This window comes from Malania oleifera, chromosome 7 (genome assembly GCF_029873635.1).
Source record: "Malania oleifera isolate guangnan ecotype guangnan chromosome 7, ASM2987363v1, whole genome shotgun sequence".
Lineage (NCBI taxonomy): Eukaryota > Viridiplantae > Streptophyta > Magnoliopsida > Santalales > Ximeniaceae > Malania > Malania oleifera.
Genome location: NC_080423.1, coordinates 365548 through 392279, shown reverse-complemented (window position 1 = coordinate 392279; position 26732 = coordinate 365548). Strand labels below are relative to the sequence as shown.

General features: G+C 36.8%; 1 protein-coding gene across 2 annotated transcripts in view; it reads right to left on the bottom strand.

The window, feature by feature from the left end:
• LOC131160378 (chloride channel protein CLC-e) overlaps positions 1–26732 on the bottom strand; it is a 98027-nt gene that overhangs the window by 55962 nt on the left and 15333 nt on the right. For both annotated transcript variants that reach the window (XM_058116009.1, XM_058116008.1), the window contains exon 3: positions 1216–1416. In XM_058116009.1, coding sequence (XP_057971992.1) covers positions 1216–1416 — 201 coding nt within the window. The remainder of the gene's footprint in view (positions 1–1215; positions 1417–26732) is intronic.

Sequence of the window (26732 nt, the reverse complement as noted above, 5' to 3'; positions counted from 1 at the left end):
CAGCATTGGAACAAATGGAGAGGTAAACCACCAAAACTACCATGGACAAATCACCAACAAACTTATATAACACTGCCGAAGCCTCACAAAAACAGCTCATGAGCACTACCACTGCTCCAAGGGAGTCACCAATGACCATAACTAGCACCAAACAACAACTAATGAATTACCACGAGAGAATGGTCACAACAAAGATTGGATCTTTGAGAAAAACACATGCCCAACAGCTTGATATTTTGGTATATGGAAGCAAGCAATTAAAACATTGAATCAAAAAACACAGCAAATCCCAACTGTTTCAGACCCATTAACTCAGTGACCATTGATGAAAAGCTTCACGAAGCATCAAACAACCATTCCTTGGGTGCCGCACATGAGAAATTAAAATAGGTGAGATCTTTGGTTAAAAAACATCACGAAAAAACTCCAATAATATGTTAATTGAGGGATTGGATCACTGCTGGATTATTTCAGGTCAAAAACATGCCTGAAAGTAGCTTCACGCACCAGCACATGAGGTCAGCCCCGGCAGCCTTGGCCTACTGGTCTCACGGATTTGTCCTACAAAAGGCACCTCACATGGTTGGAGTCCAAACCATCCTTATAAGCTCAAGATCTCCCTAGAACACATTAGATGTAGGGCCATGACAATGAGTACATTATCACACAAATGGTGATCGGGTATTACATTAAGTGGTAGTGGAGGGCCAAGAGGCTGCCGTTAATAGAGTGGTGGTGGTAGTGTATAGCAGTGATATGTGGCAGTACCAGTTCCTAGTGGTGATGCCTACTGCCGGCAGCTTATACATAAATGGATGTAAATGCAACAGTATCAACAATAACGATAAAATATGAAGAGGCTAAATGGAGACAGAGGTAGTAATGATGGAGGCAATAATTGTAACTTGCAAGGCAATGGTCAACATTGTCCTCATGGGGTCAAAAGAGTTAGCACAGTGAAAGTACCAAGATGATTGCAATAATGCTGGAGCCTACAACCTTGATTACAGAAAAAATTATGGCGATAATAACATAGGTGAATTCAAAAGTGTATCTCAGGTGGAATTTTTAAAACATCTTCAGGAAGTACTCTTAGTAAATTTTTGAGTATGAGAAGGCAAAAAAACTACTCACCACTCTAGTTTGTGCCTGTTTGCATAGTTGTGACCAAATAGATTACAAATAGAACAACCATGTAAGTATAAGATTACTTACCACTAGGCGAGCGAAAATCATAGTCTGGGACCTTGAAGGCTGGTTCAGAACCAAGACCAATTTCTGACAACACAGAAGCTATTACAGCACTGAGTATGACCATTGATGTGGTATTTGTAAGTGATATCGATGATTCTCCTTGTGATGGCCATAAGACCGACTCTACAGCAAAAAAACAACCAGCAACAGCAGCATTAAACCCTGAAAAGACAGAAAATAACTTTACCATCAGAAACTAGCATTTGATGAAATGTAACATAAGGATACTGCTGCTGCTTGAAATAGCAAGATGCAGTGCAATGCAAAATCATGTTAAGTAGACATTTCAACGCATATTTTTCTTATGCATAAAACCATCAATGGACACAGAACATGAAGACAGCTTTTGTCAACGTCGAACATCAACCAGATTAACTAGGGTCACCATTACCATGGGAAAGCATTCAATTAAAAAGGAGAGGAAAAGGTGTAAGCCCAAAGTTAAAGAATTTACAAGTTTACTGCATACCCCAATCATATATAAAATTATAAATGAGCTAGGAACTTCATGCAAATGCACTACTTAAAAATATAAGCCATATATGATCCAGTAAAAATCTTCTACAAGAAATATATTGACCATTTTTTGTATAAATAATAATATGAAGAACTTTTAAGAGACAATAAATTTATAGATTCAACCCTCCCTACAATCTAAGAAAATCAAGGACAAAGCTCAGGCTAACAAGTATCCACTTCTTACAGCAAACTAAAAAAACTTATGGAGAGGTTTCTATTTTTAATTAGGTTCCTAAAATGTTTGACGTTTCCATTATACTCACATGATAGACCACAATCCAGCACAATTTGCACCAAATGTACCTTGTTATACAACATAACAGTTCTGGTTGGCAAATGTTGCCCATTGAAAAACCATTGTGCAACTCATGAACAAGCAATGTGTGGCATCTTTCCGTGACACGCAATAAAGTGAAAACAAGAATAGCACAAGTGTATAATAGCTTGAACAAGTGGTGTGTTGGTGTCTAAGGTGCCTAAGACTTGAGAACTCAAAGAGGGCAAAAATTTATATCACAACAACAAAAAACCAAGCCTCAAGTCCCACAAGGTGGGGTCAGCTACATGAATCCTTTTCCACCAATTTACACCATCATGGGCATTTCTTCCGAAAAATTCAGGGCTATTAAATCCTTATTATCTCATGTCAAGTTATTCAAGGTCTACCCCTACCCCTTCAACTACCCCTCACAATAACTAGCTCAATCCTCCTCATCAGTGCACAATTTGGCCTATGTTGTAGATGCTCAAACCATCTAAGTCGTCACTTCTTATCTTCTATAGGAGCTACACCTAACTTACCACAAATATGCTCATTCCTTAATTTATCTTTTAACGTTATACCATTCATCCACCTTAGCATTCTCATCTCAACAACTTTTACTTTTTGGACATGTTGTTTCTTAGTCGCCCAATGTTCTGATCTGTATAATATAGTTGGTCTTACGACCGTCCTACAGAACTTTGCTTTCAATTTTAAAGGTATTCTATGATCACACAATACACTCAAAATACTTCTCTATTTTACCCAACATACTTTAACATTGTTAATTGTTATTTAGTCATTTAGGATTATTATGATCTGTTAGAGTTTTGTAAGTAATGAGTGTGGGTTATTAAGGGTATTATGGTCATTCCCATTGTACTTCTTTTCTGACCTCCAATCCTACCTCAAGTTACCCTTGTTGATGGGTCAACTACTATTGTTAAGGGAATAGGAATATTAAATCCTACTCCTTCGATCTCTCTTTCTTTTGCTTGACACATGCCTAAATCTCAATTCAAACTCATGTCATTTAGTAAGCTAACAAAGTCACTAAATTGTTCTGTCACATTCTTTCCTGATTATGTAGTTATTCAGGGTCTGAAGACGAGGAAGACAATTGACACAAGACGTAAGGCTCATGGACTTTACTACCTTAAGTCGCCTTCTCCACCCATTGCCTGCATAGTCGCACTACAACACTTCAAATCCATTGTCGCCTTGGTCATATGTCCTTGGATAAGTTGAAATAGCTAGTTCCTACATTGAGTTGTGTGTCTAATCTTGAGTGTGAGTCTTGCCAATAAGGAAAACATCATTGTGTTCCCTTTGCTTCCCAAGACAACAAACGGGTAGTTAGTCCTTTCTTGCTAGTCCATACTGATATTTGGGGTCCTAGTCATGTCACATCAAAGCTAGGGTTACAATACTTTGTTACATTTGTTGATGACTACTCTAGGATGACTTGGTTATATTAAATGAATGATCGTTTCGAGTTTTTTAATATATTTTGTCGCTTCTGTTCCCAAATAAAGACTCAATTTGATATGCTAGTTAGGATACTTTGTAGTCACAAAGCTAAGAACTACTTTAACACCAATTCAGTGCCATGATTAATTCTAGTATGGTCCATTAGTTCTCTTGTGCCCACACTACACAACAAAATGGAGTTGCAGAGCTGAAAAATAGACATATTCTTGAAGTCACTCATACCCTATTGTATCAAATGAATGCACCTAGAGTTTTTTGGAGTGTTGTTCTGCTCACAGGTTGCTCCCTCATCAATAAAATACTATCATCTATACTTGGTGGTAAAATCCCATATTCAGTTATCTTCCCTAAGGCTCCTTTGTTCTCCCTTCCTCGTATATTCAGCTATGTATCCCGTGTCCATTAGTTAACTCCAGGAAAGAATAAGTTGGATCTTCGTGCTATCAAATATATTTTTCTAGGCTAGTCCTACGCTTAAATGAGATATCGATGTTATAGTCCTACTTTACATTGATTCTTTGTCTCTACTAATGTCACCTTCTTTGAGTCTACACCATACTCATGGTTTTAAATAAAGGCCGCAACCGTTACGTAACGGTTTTTTGGTTTACCGATACTATTACACACCGCGAAATCTGTGGGAAGAAAAATCACGGTTGTAGCGGCCGTTACAGACCGGGACCGTTATGTAAAGGCCACTATGGCCGTTACATAATCGCTACTAGACTGTTACATCAAAAAATTATTTTATTTTTTACTTTTTCTTCTCACTTGTTCCCTCTCTTGCGTATATCATTCTCAATATACCAAGTGGCAAGAGGGGGGAAAAGATTATAAAGAGGATGACAATGATACAAAATTTACTATTTCTTTAAATACTCACAATAAATGCATCAATTAATAATTTGAAAATACTAACTTGTCTAGAAAATATTTTATTTTGATAATATTAGTAATGTGATATTTATGTTTTATATTTTTCAACTTCAACCTTCTTTTTTCTAGCTATTTTATATTTGTATTATTCATGTCTTATGTGCCTAATAGATTAATGAAGTGTCTAATGTATTTTGTTTTATTAATTAATGTAGCACACATAAGAATTTATCACAGATAAGAACAATGAGAAGTACAAATATGCGCACACACGTAATTTTTCTATCAATGGTGGTTTAAAACAAATGTAAACTTGTTGCACTTACCAAATAACTTAGTCACTCGAACTAAGGGATCCAAAATACACTAAAACTCTTTCTAAGAAGGGCTAAAAGCTTAAAACATGCAAGTAAGCTAATATGCACAAGGTTGTGCGTGCTTCAAAAAAATTCACGGCTGTTACACCCGCTTCCCGTTATGTAACATCTGCTACTCCCGCTTCCCGTTATGTTACGCTACCTGCTACCGCAATTTAAAACCATGACCATACTACTCTGATTCTTTGAGTTCAGTTGACCTTGATGACTCCCTTCCTTTGCATTGCCTTCCAAATCCAAATCTATTATCTGCGCCTAATCCTCCTTACATCTTCATCCAGTTTGAGTCCATCTCGTCGCTTGGATCATCCTAATTTTCTGGAATAAACACAGTGACTCAAGGTAGGAGTGCATCCTCCAGCTTTTACTACTGGCGCATCTAGTTCCCCGGTTAAATGATCTTACTTCCCGTGATGTTGATCTTCCTATAGCTGTTTGGAAAGGTAAACATGCTTGTACCTTGTAGAATTATTAGATATCTGTCAGCCTTTATTAGAGGCTGATCTTTAGGAAATTTACAGCTAACAAATCAGTTGATTTGTCAGCTATTTTTTGTTCCACAATCCTAGGGGATTTGGGTAGCATGCTACCCGATTCTGTAGATATTCTTTCCTATTTTACTGCTTTCCATTTAAAATAGGATATTCTATTTTCATTAGGTTGTAAATATCCTTAGTAATTAGATGAGAATTATCATCTATTTAAAGGGAATGTAATTTTTTCATATGTTAGTGAAATATTCAATTTTCTTTTCCACATTTCAACATGGTATCAGAGCATCCTCTGAACCCTAATCTTCCCATATGACCAAATACAGTATGACCACCGAGAGACTTGACTCCACCTCTTCAGTCTCAGACGTCACCACCAATCAAGAAGCCATGGTCTCAGGCAACAGCAGCAGTTCAGATAGCAACCTCATGCCCATTACAGAATGGGGAAATTTTGTCTCAGTAGATGAAAAACCAACACCACTTGAGCCTAGTCTCTTTAGCAAGGAGCAACAAGAATTATTGCAGAAAATGTTCAGTCAATCTTCAGCAGCCCCTACTACTGTGGTTGGTACCGGTTCTTTGGCACGCAAAGGAAATTTTTTAAGTGCTCTTATTGTTAAAAAGGAGAAGCCAGGTCCATGGATTATAGTCTCGGAAGCATCGGACCATATGATCGGAGATAAAAAAAAAAAAAAAATTCTACTTACAGTCCCTGTTATGAAAATTTAACAGTCAGGGTAAAAGATGGTTCCCTCTCAAAGGTGGCTAGTACAAGTTCTATTAAAATTTCGGAGAACCTAACACTCAACTAAATTCTATTAGTGCCAAATTTGGATTGCAATTTATTGTATATTAGTAAACTCACTCAGGATTTCAATTGTGTTACTAAATTTTTCCCAAATATGTGTGAATTTCGGGTCTTGGTTTCAGGGAAGACAATTGGCAGTGCTAAGATGTGTTCGGGGCTCTATTTTCTCGAGGTTAATGATCCTCCTCAAGGAACAACTCACAAATTTGATTGTTTAGTGTCTATAAGTCAAAGTTATTTTTCTGTCATTTTTTCTAATAATAATAGTGCAATTACATTGTGGCACTTTAGGTTAGGACATCCAAGTTTCTTGTATCTCAAGAAACTCTTTCCTTCATTATTCAATAATAAAAATCCAAATGATTTTCAGTGTGACATGTGTCAATTTTCAAAACATGTTCGCAACTCTTATCCCAACCGACCCTACATAGCATCCCAACCCTTTTCAATGATTCATAGTGATGTGTGGGGCCATCTAGGATCAAGAATATTATTGGATCTCGCTGGTTTATATCTTTTATAGATGATCACACTAGACTTACCTGGATATTCCACATGAAAGAAAAGTCAAAGGCAGGTCAGATTTTCAAAAATTTTAACACCATGATCCAAACACAATTCCAAGCAAAAATACAGATTGTGAAAACTGATAATGCCAAAGAATATTTCAAATGCATTCTTGATGATTATCTCTTGAGTCAAGGTATCATACACCAAAGTTCCTGTGTCGACACTTCTCAGCAAAATGGAATTGCCAAAAGGAAAAACTGGCACCTACTAGATGTTGCCCTCTCCCTCATGTTCTCTACACATGTACCAAAACATTTTTAAGGTGAAGTCATTCTCACTGCAGCCTACCTCATAAACAGGATGCCCTCTCGCGTTCTAAAATTCCAATCTCCCTATCAAACTCTACTTCAGTCCTTTCCCAATACTCTACTCATCTCCACTATTCCCTTCAAAGTATTTGGGTGCTCAGCTTTTGTTCATGTTCATAGTCAACATTGGGGTAAACTTGATCCTAGAGCCCTTATGTGCATTTTTCCTGGGTACTCTCCAAACCAAAAGGCTTATAAATGCTATTCACCAGCTACTAAAAGATATTATTAGTTTATCACTCCATGGATGTCACCTTTTTTTAGCAACAACCAAATTACCCCAAATCAGAAATTCAGTGGGAGATTACACAAGAACTCCAGCTTTAGGATATTGAAGAGTTATCTCACCCTTCTTCTGATTCTGGACCTTCTCACATATCACAAATTTCTGAATCTATTCCAACTGCCGACTATATTTCTCCTTCACATCCCTTCTTAGAATCTCCCATGAAACATCAGCATCTGGACACTATTCAACCAACAAAAAATGATGAGTTGATTACCTATTCACAGAGAACAAATCCAAGAGTCCGATCCAAGCCCTAGATCAAGTGAAAATCCACTAGGTAACTCTAATCCCTAGACTTCCCATAATGAGTTAACTAATGAAGATAGTGATTGTCCTATTGCTATGAGAAAAGGTGTGAGATCATGCACAAAATACCCCATATACACTTTTGTGTCATATCAAGGGCTATCATCAAATTTTAGATCTTTTGTTGCCAACCTTGACAAAATCCAGGTTCCTAATAACATACAAGAGGCTCTTGGTACACCTAAATGGAAGTCTGCTCTCTGGAAAGAAATCAGTGCACTGGAAAAGAATGGAACATGGGAGATCACAGAATTACCAACTGGAGAACGTCCAGTAGGTTGCAAATGGATATTCACTATGAAATACAATGAAGATGGAAGTGTTAACCGATTCAAAACTCGGCTGGTAGCAAAGGGACTCACTCAATCATATGGAATTGACTACAAAGAGACATTTGCCATTGTAGCCAAGTTAAATACAGTGCGGGTCCTCTTATCTTTGGCACCAAATTTAGACTGGCCTCTTCACCAACTAGATGTCAAGAATGCCTTCCTTAATGGAGACCTAGCTAAAGAAGTCTACATGGAAATTCCTCCTAGATTCAAGACACAAGCTACACACAACAAAGTCTGCAAACTCAGACGATCTTTATATGGGCTCAAGCAATCCCCAAAAGCCTGGTTCGAGAGATTCATAAAGGTAGTTAGGAGGTATGGCTATTCTCAATGTCAACCAGATCATACACTATTTGTTAAATACTCTCCAGAAGGAAAAATTTCTATCCTTATTGTATATGTGGACGACATCATTCTAACAAGAGATTATGAGGAGGAAATGAGTAGTCTCAAAAGTCTTCTAACTAAAGAATTCAAAATCAAGGACCTTGGGAATCTCAAATACTTCCTCGGCATGGAAGTGGCACGGTCAAACAAGGGAATCTTTGTCTCCCAAAGGAAATATGTTCTAGATTTTTTGAAACAGACTGGGATGCTCGAATGCAAGCTAGCAAATACTCCTATGGATTCAACAACCAAACTGGGAGCCAAGAAAGACACTCCAGTGGATAAAGGCAAATATCAAAGACTAGTTGGAAAACTTATATTTTATCTCACGCCCAACTTGATATTGGCTTCTCTGTCAATATGGTGAGTCAACTCATGAACAATCCCAATGAAGAACATATAGAGGCAGTTTATAGAATCCTACGATAAGCTAAACATCAGGTGAAGGATTATTTTTTTAGAAGAATCAAAGAAGAGATATTGAAGTATCCAATGATACAGATTGGGCAGGATCGATACATGATTGAAGGTCAACTTCTGGGTGCTACACATTTGTTTGGGGAAAATGGCGAAGTAAGAAGCAATCAGTTGTGTCAAGACTCAAGAAGCAGTGCAAAATCTGAATTCAGGGCAATGGCACACGGCATCTATGAAGGAATATGGCTAATGAGGCTTCTAAAGGAATTTAAGATTTCAGGTGAAGAACCATGAAGAAGTTTTGTGACAATCAGTCAGCCATCAGCATTGCAAAGAAACCAGTGCATAAAAGAAAATAGAGGAAGGAGTAATCAAGATGTTGTATGTGCCTACATGTCTCCAAACAGCCGATATCCTTGCCAAGGCTCTGCTAAGAAATAATTTTGATGATCTGAGTTCCAAGCTGGGCCTAATCAATATTTACAGCCCAACTTGAGGGGGAGTGTAGAATTATTAGACATCTGTCAGCCTTTATTAGAGGCTGATCTTTAGGAGATTTACAGCTAACAACTCAGTTGATTTGTTAGCTATTTTTGGTTCCACAATCCTAGGGGATTTGGGTAGCATGTTACCCGATTTTGTAGAAAGTCTTTCCTATGTTACTGCTTTCCATTTTAAAAAAGAAACTCTATTTTCAATAAGCTGTAAATATCCCTAGTAATTAGATGAGAATTATCATCTATTTAAAGGGAATGTAATCTTTTCATATGTTAGTGGAATATTCAGTTTTCTTTTCCACATTTCAACATACCTAACATCCGATCTCTAATTTTTTCTGTCATGATTGCTTGTCACCCTCTTATTATTTTTTTGTTAGTACTCTGTCTTATGCTGCTCTTCCAAAATGTATTTTGAAGCCCTGTACCATTCTAGGTGGATGACTGCAATGGTTGAAGAGATGCGTGCACTACATGATAATGATATATAGGATTGGTACATCTTCCTCCTAATAAATTTGTGATTGGTTGTCACTGAGTGTACAATGTCAAAGTCAATCCTGAGGGTTCTGTAGCTTGTTTGAAGGCCCGCCTTGTCGTTAAGGGGGTATACTCAAGTGTATGGTTTGGATTATTCAGACATATTCTCTTCGATCACTAAACTTGCCTCGGTACATTTGTTAATCTCTTTAGCCAACACTTGTCATTGGCCTCTACATCAATTAGATGTGAAGAATGCTCTCCCACATGGTGATCTTCATAAGGAGGAATATATGGAGCACCCACATGGGTTTATTGCTCAAGGAAAGTCAGGCTCAGTAAGTCGGCTTAAGAAATCATTATATGGATTGAAACAATCTCCAAGAGCATGGTTTGGCCATTTTAGTGTTGGAATACTTGAGTTTGGCCTCCGTCCGTGTGCAGTAGATCACTTTGTATTTTATCATCATACTTCATCTAGTAGGATTTTGCTTATTGTGCATGTGGATGACATTGTGATGACTAGTGACGATGATTGAGGCATCCAAAACCTAAAGATTTTGTCACAAAGCAAGTTTTAGACCAAGAACTTGGGACCATTGAAGTACTTCTTGGGTATAGAGGTATCAAGATCTCTTACAAGAACTATCTTGTTATAAAGGAAGTATGTTCCTGATCTTTTAGATGAGACAGGGTTGTTGGGACCCAAACCTATTGATACACCCATGGATCCCAATAGTAAGTTAGTGTTAGATATAGGCGATTTGTTGCCTAACCCAAGTCGGTGCTAGAGACTTGTCAAAAAGTTGAATTATCCTAGTCACTCGACCAGATATATCCTTAACAACAATTGTTATTTGTTAGTTTCTCTTATATCAATATCAGGATCACACTCATAATCATGGATATATATATATATAGATTGAGTCGAGTCTCCTTCCAACTGAAGACCCACAACTAGGTCTTGTATCTTTGTCGGTGGTAATTTGCTGTCTTGGAAAAGTAAGAAACAAATTGTGGTGGCCAGGTCGAGTGCTAAGACAGAGTACAGGGCTATCACACACATTATAAGTAAACTTGTTTGGTTGAAAAACATGTTGAAAAAACTAGGCTTTCCACATTCTCAGCCTATGGAGTTCATGTGTGATAATCGAGCTCCTATTCATATTGCCTCCAACCCGGTCTTGCATGAGCAAACAAAGCACATTGAAGTTGATTACCACTTTATTTGGATGAAACTTGTACAAAAGCTCATTCCAACCACTGATGTGATTTCAGCTTGCTGATTTGTTCACTAACACCTTGGGGAGGTGCCCATGTGAAATTCATTTGTAACAAGCTAGGAGCATAAGATATATAAGCTTAAGCTTGAGGGGAGTGTTAATGGTTATTTAGTCATTTAGTATTATTATTATGTGTTACAGTTTTGTCAGTCATAAGTGTCGGTCAGTAAGGGTAATATGGTCATTAGGGAGAGACCTATCATTCAGGCCAGGTCTTCCATTTTACTGATTTATTCAACAAACTCCATACATTACATATTCTTCAATTTCTCCTTTATCTTACATAATAGATCTAAGGTATTAAAATCAACTAGTGTTATTTCTTGACCATTAAGTTTAACCTTTTCTCCAATATTCCTCTACAATGCTGAAATCACATTTCATATATTCTGTCTTTTTTTTATTAATAAAAAATAATTTCATTAATAGAATAAGAATATATAGCTAGGAGAATAAGACATCTCCTTAACATAGTCTGGAAAATCCAAATAAAAAACACAAACAAACAACCTAAAGACTTAAAAACAAGAGAGAGAAAAACCAGCACGAACTCACACTCCAACACATAACACCAATTGTGTTGAATATCATAACTGCTCATCCCCTTAAAATTTCCTTGTCCCACACACCAAAGAGAAGCCAAATAATGTATCTTTTCCTAAACCAACAACTGAGACCATTTCTTCCCTAGAAAGATGTGCGCATTATGCTCCATCCACAACCCCCAAAAAACTGCAAAGAAAAATCACGTTTCCAGAGCACTGCCCTTTCCTTTTTATTGCCAAAACCAGCAAAAGACACTGCCAAAAAATCCTTCACTATCTTAGAACTCACCCAGCATTCGCCTAAAACACCAAATAACTTATCCCAAACTCTCCAAGCATAGTCCTAAAACCTCAAAATTCTAAAGCTTCTCTCCATAATTCTAACTTAGATCCTACTCCACTCCTTGTTTCATCAATCAAGACAATACCATCTACAAACAACATATACCATGGAGCCTCATTTTGGATACTCCTAGTAAGTTCATCCATAACTAGAGCAAAAACACAAGGGGCCAAAGGAAATCCTTGATGTACACCTATTGTTCGAATGCTAGTCATTACTCCATCATACATATCCTTAATGACATCAATATACCTACCACATACATCAGTATATCCTAATAATTTATATCACAAAAATGAGATATCTCTCTCTCTCTCACACTCTCTCCAATTGTTGCATGCATACCCTCTATCCCCCTCTCCTGCTGACACTTTGGCTGCCTTTGCCCCCGCATATGCCTTCCCCTTCACACCTTTGCCGCTGCTACGGCCTCTGCCTCCTCCACCTTAACCTTCAGCTTCGCACCTCCAGCATCACTGCTGCCTCCACCTTTGCCTGTGGGCTTCTGCAGACCTCTGCATTCACCAGCCTCCATTGATGTCCTTTGGTGCAACATCCTCTTCTTCCTTCTCCTCCTCCCCCACCCAATTAGCACCCAAATTACAATATGTGTTTTGTTTTTGGGGTAGAAATTATGGAAGCCGGTTTCACCCTAATTATTTTTTTTTACAGAAATCATATTTAGAAATTAATTATAAATTGTTTATAGAAATGAGATTTGGCAATTAATTATCAAATTACTACTAAAATTAAAGTCAACTAACATAACAAATATTAACATTTTATGCTTAATTACCATGTTACATCTTTAATTAACAGAATCATTAATTACTTTAAAGTGTTTTTATAACAAATGATTCCATTGATAGACTAAGAATGTACAAACAAAAGAATAAGAAGTCTCCCCTTTTCCAAACTTTGGGATAACCCGGAAAGAGCAAAAAAGCAAAACCAAAAAGAAATAAAAACGACCCAAAGGAATTGGCATGCCCTAACAAGTCGACAAGGAATGACAATACATAGATATCCGAAAAATGCACCCCCTTGAAGCTCCCATTACCCACACATTAAAGAGAAGCCAAATAGTGAATCTTCTCCCAAACCAACAAAAATGACAACTTCTTCCTTGAGAAAATACGTGTGTTTTGTTCCATCCACAAACCCCAAAATACTGCAAAGAGAGCACAATATCATAACTCTTTACCTTCCTTTTTCCTACCAATACTGACAAAATGAATTGCCAAAAACTCATCCATTGTTTCTAGACAAACCCAACATTCCTTAAAATAATTAAGTAGCTTGATCCAAATCCTCCAAAAATAATCACAATGCAATAAAAGATGCGAAGCAGTTTCAAAGAAACAAAAACAAAGAACATGTGAAGCACTTTCAAAGAAACTAAAACAACGCACACATACATCCAGAGAGAGCCTACAATGGTTCCTAATTTGTTACAAGTTATTGGTGTTGGTCCTATTAAGCACAACCAGCAAGAGAAAAGCTTTGATTTTAGGGGAGACTTTGGATGTCGGAATAGTTTTATAGAGAGGAAAGAAAGAATCAATACTAGTCAAGAGCTCACAAAAAAAATTTGCAGGAACCCCAGGGGTCCAAAGGCCAAGAGCTGCTATCGGCCTCCAAAGAGACTCGACAATTATTCAACAAGACTAACAAAGAGGATGGCTCCTCCGTCTCCCTATCATTCAAGGGTCTCTAAAAGTGGAAATCACAAAAAGGTAAAGGACCAATAGGCTCTACAATAAAAGAAGAAATAGATCCATCCTGCCCTGAGCTTAAATGAAATAGGCTATGAGAAAAAACTTTCCACGAACATTCCAAGAACATCTAGGACCGTAATTAGCATCCCACCCATTCTCACCAAGTCCAAACTTGCTTTCAATAACTTTACGCCACAAGGAAGAATCCTCTAGCGAGAACCGCCAAAGCCACTTGGCCAAGAAAGTCATGTTTTTAGACACCAAATTACCAAGACCTGAACCACCCTCCCATCTGGACCTACAAACCACCTCCGACCTCACTCTATGGTCCCTTGAACACCCCCCCCCCCCCCCCCCAAAACCCCTGACCAAATGAAATATCTCATATTCCGCTCAATTTTTATAGCCACCCCCATAGGAATCTTGAAAAATGAAAGGAAGTATAGTGGGATACAAGAAATACAAGCTTGAATGAGAGTAATCCTACATCCTAGTGAAAAATGAGCACCTTTCCACCAAACTAAATGCTTAGGCACTCTTTCAACAACTAGATCCAAAAACTAACAACTCTAGGATTACTCCCCAAAGGAACCCCTAGGTTAACGAACAATCCAATGCAACGCAAGCCCTACCTCTGAGGATAACTCCCTAACATGCTCCACCAGCATATTAATAGCTCTGGTACCACTTTTCCCTATATCAATATTAAGCCTCAAAACCCTTTCAAAGATATGGAGAATCCCCAAATATTGGAAAAAGAAGGCCCATGATCCTCTAAGAAAAAAATAGTGTCATCAGCAAACTAGAAGTGTGAAACCATTACCTCCACCCTCCTTACTCCCAAACCTTTCACTAAACCTCTAACCACAACTCTATCAACCATCCTACTAAATGCATCCGCCACTAAAATGAACAAAAATGGGGGAAGAGGATCCCCTCGTCTAATCCTCCTCGTAGCCCAAAACCAAGATTTACGCTCACTGTTCACTAACATTGAATAAAACACATTTGGCATACAGCCTTTCATCTAGCTATGCCATCTCTCTCCAAAATCGTTCTTCATAAAAATCGTATCCAAGAAGTTCCAACTCCCTCAATTATAGGCTCTCTCCCAATCCAACCTAAAAATAAGCCCCTTCTCCTTCCTCCTAATATTCTTGACGACTTCATTGGCAATCAGAATGGCATCCACAATCAGTCTCCACCCACCCCCCCCCCCTCCCCAAAACCAAATGCACTTTGGGCCTTAGTAATTGTCTAAGCAAGCACCACACTGAACCTTTTAGCTATTACTTCAATGACTATTTTATAAATGCTAGATACTAGACTAATAGGTCTATAATCAAATATCTTGATAGACCTACATTTGTTAGGAACCAAAGTTATGGAGGTAGAATTATTTCTCTTACATAAAATCCCATTCCAATAAAATTCACTAAAAACCTTCATTAAGTCAACCTTAACCACTGCCCAACATTCTTGAAAGAAAGCCAGATTGAAACCATCCGAACTTGGAGCTTTGTCCCTTTCCATCCCAAAGGCGGTAGACTCTACCTTACTTCCTCTTCCACAAAAGGTCTCTCTAACCATGCTATCTCATCACTAGCTGAAGGGTCCCACTCTAGCCCTTCCGCCACCACTATATTTCCATACTCAAAAAACAAATTATGGTAAAAATCTATGACCTCTAAGGCTATCCTACGATTATCCGAGATAATATCCACCCCCCCCCCCCCCAAAAAAAAAAAATCAAACCCCAATTCCCTAATCAGAATTTTCCTCATTTTCCCACTAGCTATCCTATGAAAAAGTCTAGAATTACAATCATCGTCTCTTACCCATTTATCAACTTCATCTTTTGCCTCCAACTTCTCATTTTCCTAAAAATCACCTCTTCCAATTCATTCTTTAAGGAAACTCTTTCAATTCCTTCTCCGCAATGAGACTAGTAATTTCTTCCTTTCTATGTAACCCAACTAGCTCTCCTAAATACTAGCCTTTTTAAGCCTAATGTCTCCAAACACCTCCCTATTCCACTCTCTCAATTTTTCGTTCAACCTCTTCAATTCCTTCATAAATCTAGAGCCTTCCTAACCACTATCCACCACCTCACTCCAAGAATCCCTCACCAAAGTCTAGAACGTATCGTGATCAAGCCACGTGTTTTCAAACTTGAAGTGAGTAAGGCCCCAAGCCACCTTCCTAGATTCCAACATAATAGTTAAGTGGTCAAATGCGAATCAAGGTAGAGCAACTTAGGAAAGATTAGGTGACTCATTTTCCCACTCACTAAGGAACATGAACCTATCAAGTTTACTAGACACAACCCTAGCTCTGCCCACCGACCAAGAAAAATTAGCATTACTCAAAGGAATATCCTTCAAGCCACTCTCCCTAATGAATAAATCACACTTTTGCATTGTCGGAGTAACCCTAACACCCCTCTCCCCCCCCCCCCTGCCCCCCACCTCTGCACAAGCCCTTTATTTTCTCGAGAAAATTTGGCCGCATTGAAGTTAGCCCGCCATATTCTACTTAAGGCAGCAAAAATTAGAGATAGAACAAAACTCATCCCAAAAGGACATCCTCTGAGCAAGTCTAGAAGGACCATACACTAAAAAAAACCCACCATGACCCTGATCTCTCACTTCTAACAAGACAAAAAAAAGAAAGAAAGAAAACCCACTAGACTGTCCACTTTGGAGACAATACAGGTCTCCTATAACATGAGAATGCACCTCGCTAACCCCCAAAAGGGTACAAAGCCCAATCCTAGTTAGGCCCTCCCCAAATCCCTATAACAACCTCCCCATCAACTAAATTCAAGCTTTGTCTCCTCGATCAAAACAATATCTAGAGAATCCCTAAGCAAAACCTCCCAGACCAATTTTTTTTTTCCTAACATCCCCTAGACCCCTAACATTCTAACCAACAATCTTCATAATCTTCTGTGTTTACCCCCTTTCCTTGTACTCTTTTCGCACCCATAATTGATGGAAGGGGTCAGATTCTTTAACTCTTTCTAAACCTTCTTCTTTCTCCTCTTGTAAGTTTTAGGGCTCAATCCTAATCTCACCTCAACTCTAGCAAAACTCACAAGTTTCAATCCCAAGTCATTCAAGAGTTCATTAAGGTCTCTACAATCTCTCTCACCACCCCCTAAGCCAAAAACAAAGGCACTACCCACAGAAAAACCTTCCTTATGGCAAAAAGCATCAAAAGGAATGAGCACTAAATGGGAAGGGGAAGAATAACTTTTCCATATTCATCTGAATTTGGATTACCAAAGAAATAGTTGTCTCATCATCATCACCCCTCCCGACATCAAAAGGAATAGCAATGAGGTCCACCTTGTCATGGATAGGTTTAGGAACAAAGGACAAAGACCTCTTTTCAATCAATACTTTAATCAGGTCTAACTTGTGCTTTATAGTGTCACCACACACTTGCTCATTATCATAAGGCAACTGAAAGATCTCTTCACCTAAATGCTGAGTTTCTTGTAAGGGGATTCCACTTTGCAATGATGTCTCCTTCCCTTCATTTGCAAAAAATCTCTTGAGAGTTGATCTTATTCATTTTCTCCTTCTAGGGCTAAATCGGCTCACAGCTGATCAACTAGCAGACCATTTTCAAAGCCACAAAAACTGCTTAAATCATTTTCTAAATCTAAGAACTTATCCTCATCATCGTCCTTCTCATCCCTATTTGCTACCTCAAAATCATATGGTATTGGAGGAAGAAGACCCTTATCAATACCGCTCTCAATTTCCTTACTACTTGATGGAACAACTTCCGATAGGTTGCAGATGACTTTTTTATATAAATAATTACAATTCTTGTACTCTGTTTTGTCCCTCTTCAAATTGCCTTCTGTGATGCTCTTTTAACTACAATAATCATGGTTTTAAATCAGGGTAGCAAGTAACGTAACGTAACAATGACAGTTGTAACGGGAAGCGGGAGTAGCGGATGTTACATAATGGGAAGCGGGTAAAACATGTGCACATGCACATTCCTAAACAAGAATGTGGCCCCAATTCTAATACAAGAGACCTCTCCCAATGCACCTTTGAGGTATTTCAAGATACAAATGATTGCATCTAAGTGATTTGTTATGGAAGAATAAAGAAACTGAATCTCAGCACCTTCTGCAAAAGGTATATCTAGCTAAATGAGCTATGATATAGTTTAACTTTCCAACAAGTTTTTCGAGGGTGAGCCAACATGTCATCCACATATGATAATGACCTGCTATTAGGATCCATGGACATTTCACTAGGATCCCAATGGCCTAGTCTCATCTAAAAGTCTAGTACGTACTCCCTCTCTGACAAAACGGTCCATAAAAGACATCTAGGTACTTGTATACCTACGAAGGTGGACGAAGGTGGGAAAGTTCCTAGAGTTAAGGTTGGGCTAGAAGTGAAGGAGATTTTCTATGTTCATTCCCGGCAATGCAAAAGGTGAGGCATGGCAAAGCTTTGCTAGTGACTTATGCAACCTAGCAAAGGAGTTAGGAAAATATTTGGGTGAAATAGTTGCAAATGGAGGAAAGTTGTTCGATCAGAGAAAAATGTTCATACAATCCAAGTTTCTAGGGTTTCGAAAGAAGTTGAAAGCTAGGAGAGGCGGCTAAGGTTGTTCTTAGGGAAGAGGAGACAAAGTATATCGGGCCAGGAAGTTTTGTATTCATCCTGGACCTTGGCCAGGTGATTGAAAAAGGAGCAATTTCTTTTTTAACTAAGCTAGGCCAACTTATTGAGCAAGCCCATAGTCTTGGTAAAAATGAATTGGGCTGACAAACCATGCTCAAGTACAAGTACTATAGCACTTCACGGACCATATAATGCTCTAAGAGACTGCTTCAGACCATATAAAGTTCTTGAGCTGACAATCTAATGTTGACTCCTCTTGAGCAACAAACCTTGGATATTCCTCCATATAGACCTTTGTCTCAATATCACTATGTATGAAAGCATTCTTCATGTCTAGCTGATACAAAACCAACAAAAATTGGTAGCTAAAGAGAGAAAATCTCACGTCCCTATTTATGATATGTGACTAGTTGTGTCCATCAAAAAGCCAATGGAGATACAAGCTTAGGAACAAAAAAGGTTTGCAAAATCATTATTCAAGTACAAATAATAATCCAAAAATGAAGGAGCATTTGTTAAAAACAAAAGATACATATATGTACTCCAAAATACAACAAAAAAGAGATTTACATTCCATGGGCCTAAGCTTTTTACATCAGGATTTACTCCTTTTAATTGGTGTTCATGGAATAAACTATTTGGTTTGTTAACAGAGTGTTGGGCATGTCCTTATTCATCCGACACTTTCATCTAAGAACAAAAGGATTTTGTGGTGCTCTGCAATCTACAATTATTTGAGTTATTTGGACGGGCCCAGATTTTTCAAGGTTGTGGTTCATCTATAGATTTGATTTGGGGCAAGACTATTTTTTTTGCATCCATGTAGGTGTTCATAAGAAGGTGTTGGCAACACAACTTTGTCTTATATTCAACAAGATAGGCTCACTCTTTTGACTTCGTCTTAGGTTTCATTTTGTATTAGATTCTTTTTTTTTCATTTTCATTTTTTAAGGATTCCCTATCATCTTTGTACATTCTTCTTCCTTAATAATTTTTTTTCTTTATCCATAAGGATTCCCACTTTATGCTTCTGCTTAGGACTACTTCAAAAGGCTTACAAGGATTATGAAGGATTTTCTTTGGTCGAATGTGGGTGAGATAAGGGATCATTTGGTTAGTTGGGAGATTGTGTGCAAACCTATGGAGAGGGGTTGGTTTTGGAAAACAATGCTCTTTTAGGTAAATGGTCATGGAAATTTCCCCTTAGATGTAAACTCCTTATGGATAAGAAGCAAGTTTGTCCTATAGGTGAACGGTTGAGATGCTAATACGGGTTTTAGATGTTCTTTTAAGACTCTTTGGAAGTTAATTTCATAGGATTTACCCTCTCTTTTTTTCTTAACAAAGTGTAAACTCCGAAGAGGTAATCATATTTGCTTCTGGAAGAACTTTAGGGGGAATATTTTTCTTTGTCAGGTTCCGTGGCTCGTTTCTATCGTCTGTCTTCTCTCCTAATGATGCTATTTCTTCCTTTCTAATTCCAAATGGTGACATTTTCCCTAGGATTTTCATTTTAGAAGCAATTTGAATGATAGGGAGAGAGTGGAGCTTTCTTCTTTGCTTGTTGCATTAGAAAGTCAGCTCTAGATAGAGTGATGTTAGTATGTGTTTTCGGATTTTTCAGGTGGTTATCCACGTAAGTCCTTTTTTTGGCACCTTCTCATGTCTAATTTGTCTTTTCATCTTCATGGTGCACATGGGACCTAAAGTCCCTATGAAGATAAAGGCATTTTCTTTTGGTTGGTGGTCCATAACAAAATTAACACCAACAATCTACCACGTAGTAGGAGCATGGTTCGAAATCGCGGTCACATGTGTCACGAGACGCGGGTGTGGGCGTAATGGTTATAAATTTTTTTCACACATGCACAATCATGCTAAATTTGAAAAATAAGCATGAAATCCATTAATACATGATTTTTAATGAATTTTGACAACTTTTATTCAACCTACAAATGCTTTTTAATAGGCAATATGATTTTCATATTAATTTTAGTGCATTGTTTACAAAAAAAAAAAAAGCATATTTGTTTATAGTTTACATTACTTTAATGGGTAAAAAAATGTAGAAAGGTAATTAAAATGAAGAATCAATTAATTAAAGACGTAAAATAACTAAAAATGAATCAATACTCAATATACACACGCATGAATTTGAAAAATGATTGGTATCAAATATCAATAGTTGAATACATGAATATAATTTTACAAATTTACAACATAGCACGTCACTGTCAAAAAGAACGACATGAAGGGTCTTCATAATCTGCATCTCTATCTTGAGATTAGAATTGGGAATTATCTCCCCACACTTGTGGAAATACATAGCTAAATAAACCCATGTTTATGTTATTTCGTTGTTACTCCTAAAAATCTACTGGTGGTGAAAATCCAACTGATATAGGAGGTGCATATCTCCTCCTTGACCATATCCAAAATAATGGGTAGCGTGTAGAAGAAGACTCACTAGATCCTAAGATTCCTGACCCACTAGGATAAAGATGAGACGCATAATATGGATCATAGTGTTGAGAATCATGAGATGGTGGATATGTTGGATAAGTTCTATTTGATTGTGATGATGAATCATCTAAACCAAAGTCACCAAAACTACGAACCACACCATATGAATCTTCAGCAGAATCACGATCTCGGTGTTGGTGACTTCTTCTAGTTTGTGCACTATGACTCTCACTAGGGTCACCACTAGTAGCACTCCTTTCCTAGGTTGTGAAGATTGGTACCCTGGAGGAATACCCAAGTAATAATTTTTGGGTATATCATGTAGTCCATAACGATTAGGAGGATATGTATCCCTTACAAATGATGCCCCTGTGTCATACCCATAATCATATTCTACACCGCCGCCGCCGCCACCACCACCATCACCCCTAACCCCAGCTCCAATACCACTACTACCATCATCATCACTTGGAGGGCTCAAACCAAGATTATCATCACTTTGTGTACCTTCAGGGCTTGAACTTGAATCATGCACGTTTATTGGTGGTTGATCACCTCCTTCTGCAGTACGACCAACCTCTTCATATAACCAATTTGAATTGTCCTAACCGTCGAGTAATGGTGCCTCTCTCTCCTCTAACCATGGACTCAAAGGATCATCTTCTTCGAAAATATAATCCAAATTCAAAGGATTGAAACTATCTTCAATTTCTTGTTGGCTTCTTCTCATTGTATGGCTTAACTTTAACTTCATGTTGTAATGCACAAAAACATGTTTTTGTAGTCTCGTGTACTTTAATCTATTTCTTATTTTCGTATGGACGAGACTAAAGGTGCTCCAATTACGCTCACAGTTCCAAGCTAATGTAATCTGGCTAAGAACTCTAATTGCTATTCTTTGGAGCTTAGGAGCACACATGCCATAATGAATTCACCATTCGGCTGCATGAATAATTAAAGAGAGTTTTATGTCAATATAACGTATTTTTTAAAAGTCAAATTTGAACATAAAGAGAAAAAATAGATCCATTCATCCATTATTTAGCTATATTTACCAAGATTTCTTTGTTTCACTGCCCTTTGAGCCAACGGGGTTCCAAATGTCTCCTACCTATCTAGATATAGCAACAACTAAAAAGGATGATTTTGAAATATAATTAATTAATTAGATATATTAATAATTATTCTAGAAAGTATCACAAAATACAAAAATAATTCATTGTTTAATTTAATAGAACCAATACTTACTTGATGAATAGCCTGAATTTGAGAATTTATATCGGGTACCAACTTGGTTATCACTTTTTTAACCTCATCCATGACTTCTTCAACAACTTCAGGAGAGGGTGGGGTACCATAAAGAAATTGGGGGTTCAAAAAATATCCTAAAATTAAATTTACAAACATATTAATCAATAATAGTTTTTTAATGCAATTATGCATAATTTAAAAGTTCAACTAATAAAAAATTATCAGTCACTACTTGGACAACATTCTCCCCTCCAATTTCTTCAACCACCTCATCCATTAATTTGAAATGAAATTAGAGATGTAATAATTACTACTACTTAAATAAAAACATACAAGTCCATAATACTATTTACATATACAATCAAAATTAAAAAATTACTTGAAATAATATTCAGTTGCTCAACTTGACACATTAGAGGCATCAACTGACTTATGAAACATGGTACCTCTATTGCAGTAAACTAAAAAGTTTATTATGTGTTTTCTAGTTGGTCCTAACCAACCATCACACATAATGGTCACACCTCTCTCCTTCCAAATGCCAGCAAAAGAAGATATATAATCTTTCCTTTCTTGATACTCTTACTCCAAATAAATTTCAGATATCTAACAAGATGATGGACCCTTCATCCCCTTTCCAACCTCTATAGCAACATCAAGCATAGGCTACATAATTGGAGAGTCAACTACATTTGCTAGAATCCGATTATAAATTAGGAATTTTCCAACTGCTTTTCCTAATTTACTTCTTAAACCTTTCAGTAACTTAGTGTTGATTTTTTATTGTTTTGCACTATTGCTTCTTTCTAAAATAGGATCCATTGCCCTTAATCTAGCTTCAGGGGAATCGGGATTGATCCATTGTCATCCACTACCTCCAACTTCTCGAACACTATAAGATCGAGCTCTATTGAAACCACTAGCACCCCCACTACCAGAGCCACCTCCCTCTTCATAAATATTACCCCTCCAATTGTTTTTGCTCAAAATCTCTATCTCTTTTCCCATCGTTGTTGTGATTGTATGCTTTCTTGTCGAGCAAATCTCATTCTTTCTTCTTTTGAGTCTTCTTCATCACTCAAATTCTCAAAATCTCCTCTAATTTGGGCTCTGCTTCTTCTTGCCTTCTTTTGTTATCTATTTTCATCTCAGCATACTGTTGCAGATGTTCATTTGTTCTCTTACTTGTGTGGTCACATTTGAGCATCAAACCACTTGACCCTATGTGTCAACTATTGTTTCAAGCATGAACTTTAATTATCTTTCCACACAACTTACACATAATAATATGTCTGTTACCGTCCACCGAAGTACCAAAATGCCATCCAATGTCCTCACTAGGTAAGTTCTCATTTTCTTTCTCACGTGGCATCTTGATAGACTTGATTTGATGATCTTTACACAAAACACATAGAAAATACAAAGTTACAGTCCTTATAAAAAAATGAAAGATATAATATAATTAGTAAATACTAAATAGGAAGTACTAAATAGTCCTCCTAATTTTAAATATTTATTACATAAAAATAAAATATAATCTTTGATTAAAAATAATAAGTAATGTTTATCTAAAAGATTTAAATAATTACAATTTTAAAATATTAGATTTTATCTATAAGTAACATAAGAGATATAAAATAAAAAAAATATTAATTATTTATGTACAACATATTTATTTTAAGACCATTAAATTTATTTCTCAAATCTTAGCAATAAGAAATTTAGGATTTTAGGTAAACCTCATATAATGTATAAATAATATGATATATAAATAATTAAAGTGGAATATAATATATAACTAAATCTAAAATTGATATAATAAATAATATATTAATATAATATAATATATAAATTATATACTAATTTAAGATTTAACTATTTAAGTAAACAAGAGGGTGAAAAAAAAGAAACTTGAATATTAGAGATTAAAGAGTTAGAGAAAGTGAGAGATAAGGATTACGAAAAGTAAGGATTAAGAATCTAAAAAGGATCACTGAATAAGGGACCAAGGTGGCACCTACACTATTGCGTGCATTGGACTACAACGCCTAGAGGAGTCTCAAAGCGACAAAGAGTCGAAGACTCGAAATTCGAAATCAAAGCACAGCAACTGTGTGCGCTGGACTCCAAATCTCCAATCTAGCTCTCCTGCATGCGCTAGACCAAATTCCCCAAAGTCTCGAGTCTCTCTCTCAAGTCTCAACTCTCAAACTCTCAAGTCTCAAAGACGAAGATGAGTGGCAATGACTGGCGAAGGGAGCTACTGCAGGACATAGACATACTGTCGATGACTTGCGAAGCTGCTGCAAGGCTATCGGCGACTCATGGAGCTATTGCAAGGCTGTGACTTCTTGAGGGCGGCAGATTTGAGGCTTCGAAGATTAAAATCGGAGAAATGGAGGAGGCGAAGGCCGACTGCAACAATCTTCAGCCTCCAAGTTCCAACAACAAATCAAAGACACAATTTTTTTATTTCAATCTTTTGAATGGTAAATCTACCAAGGATGAGTGGTTGGGAGAGGGAGAAAGCAAGGAATCGTGGGTGGATTCAAAGGAGACAAGCAGAGTGGCCGAGAATGGGACTGTTAGACTGTCAGCCAGTGTAACGGACCGTTACAAGTGTAACATTGCGTAACATCCATTACGGTGGCATAACGGCCGTTATGGCCATGAATTTTTCCCTCCCCGCAATATCAGTCCATATCAGTTTCGGCCACCTCATTTTCCGTTAAACCATGAGTAGGAAGCCTTCTAAGGCTTGTCTCCTCGTGTGTGCTTCTTGTGCAGTAGTAGTTTCAAGATTGTCTCACATTTGTTTTTTGCATTGTTCATTTGCTTCGGATATATGGAATAGAATATTGGAAGAATTTGGCAAAGTCCAAAGTTGACGAAGGAGCTTTTGAGTATCACTTTTGTAGGTTTTGGGAAGAGTAAGGATGCTAGAAGTTTGAGAGGTTGTGCTCTTTTTTGCTGTTTTGAGGGAGGATTTGTTTGGATTTAATGTTGTTAATCTTTCCTGGCTTCACTATGTCATATGATTTTAGTATAATGAATACTTGCTTTTAGAAGAGAGAATAACACTTGATAACCTTTAAAAGTGGACAAAATAGAAATCAAATAGATTTTTTTTTTTAACTAGGAGGGTAGATCGCTTATCATTCAAGGATTGTAAAGTTATTCCAGGTGAAAACCTAACCACACAACATAAAGTCTTAGTGTTGGATATATGTATAAAAAAATGGAAGAAAAATGATAAAATAAACTAGTGTAAGAGAACTAGGTAGTGGAACCTAAAGAGAGAAAATATAATAAAACTTAAAGATAAAATGATCAAAGATGGGGATTGGACTATAGAGGATGGATAGATAAAAATACTCTTTAGAGTAGAATAGCTAGCTCTATTAAAAAATAGCAAAAAAAGATTTTAGGTGAATCAAGGGGAAGATTCTCAAATAGCAAAGGAAGTTAGTGGAGGGATAAATATGTCCAAAAAGCTGTAAAGACAAAGAATTTGGTATAAAACGTGGCAAAAATGTAGAAACATGGATAACTTTGAAAAGTATAAGAAGGCGAGAAACGAAGCAAAAAAGGCCATTAGTGAAGCAAAGTACAAATCATTTAATATTTTGTACGATAGATTAGATACAAAAGAAGGGGAAAGATATATTTACACTTACTAAAGCTAGAGAAAGGAAGAGTAAGGACTTAAGAAATGTAAAATGTATAAAAAGTGAGGATGATATTATCTTAGTTAAGGAAGAAAACATCGAAGAAAGATAACGAAGTTACTTTAGTAAATTGTTTAATGAAAACCAAATAGAAGACTTAAACTTAAATTTGAAAAATGAGCAAAAGACTAAAAATATGAGATTTATTTGCAAAATTAGAGTTAACGAAGTTAAGTTTGCACTAAAAAAGATGAAAAATGGAAAACTATAGGACCTAATAACATCCCAATTGAAGTTTGGAAATGCTTAGGTGATAACGAAATTATATGGTTAACTAATTTATTTAATACAATCATAAAAATTAAGAAAATTTCATATTAATGGAGGAAAAGTACTTAGATATTCAAAATTGTAATAACTACCGTGGAATTAAACTTATGAGTCGTGCAATGAAACTATGGGAAAGGGTAGTTGAACAAAGATTAAAGCTAGAAACGAAAGTCTCAAAAAATAAATTTGGTTTTATGCCTTTGAGATCTACCACAGAAGCTATGTATCTTTTAAGAAGATTAATGGAAAAGTTTAGGGAAAAGAAAAGGGGCTTGCATATGATATTTATTGACCGAAAGAGAGCATATGATAGGGATACTAATAGAAGTTTTATGGTGGGTTTTAGAAAAAAAAAAAAAAAGGTGTATGTAGTAGGCATATTGATGTCATTAAGAATATGTACGATGGAGTAATGACTAGTGTAAGGACTATAGTTGGAGAAACTAGAGAATTTTTAATCACCACAGGTGTACATCAAGGATCTGCTTTGAACCCTTATCTTTTTGCTTTAGTGATGAACCAACTGACTAAGAGTATTCAAAATGAGATTTCATGGTGTATGTTGTTTCCAGATGATTTTGTATTAATTGATGAAACTAGGGACGGAGTAAAGGTTGAGTTAGAAATAAGACAGAATATATGAAATGTAATTTCAGCAAATGGTAGGAGGAATATTGGAGACAAATTTAAACTTGATGTTGAAAAAATAAATAGAACTTATTGATTTCGATACCTTGGATCTATTATGCAAGCTGAAGTAGAAATTGAAGATGATGTAATGCATAGAGTTAAAGCATGTCGTA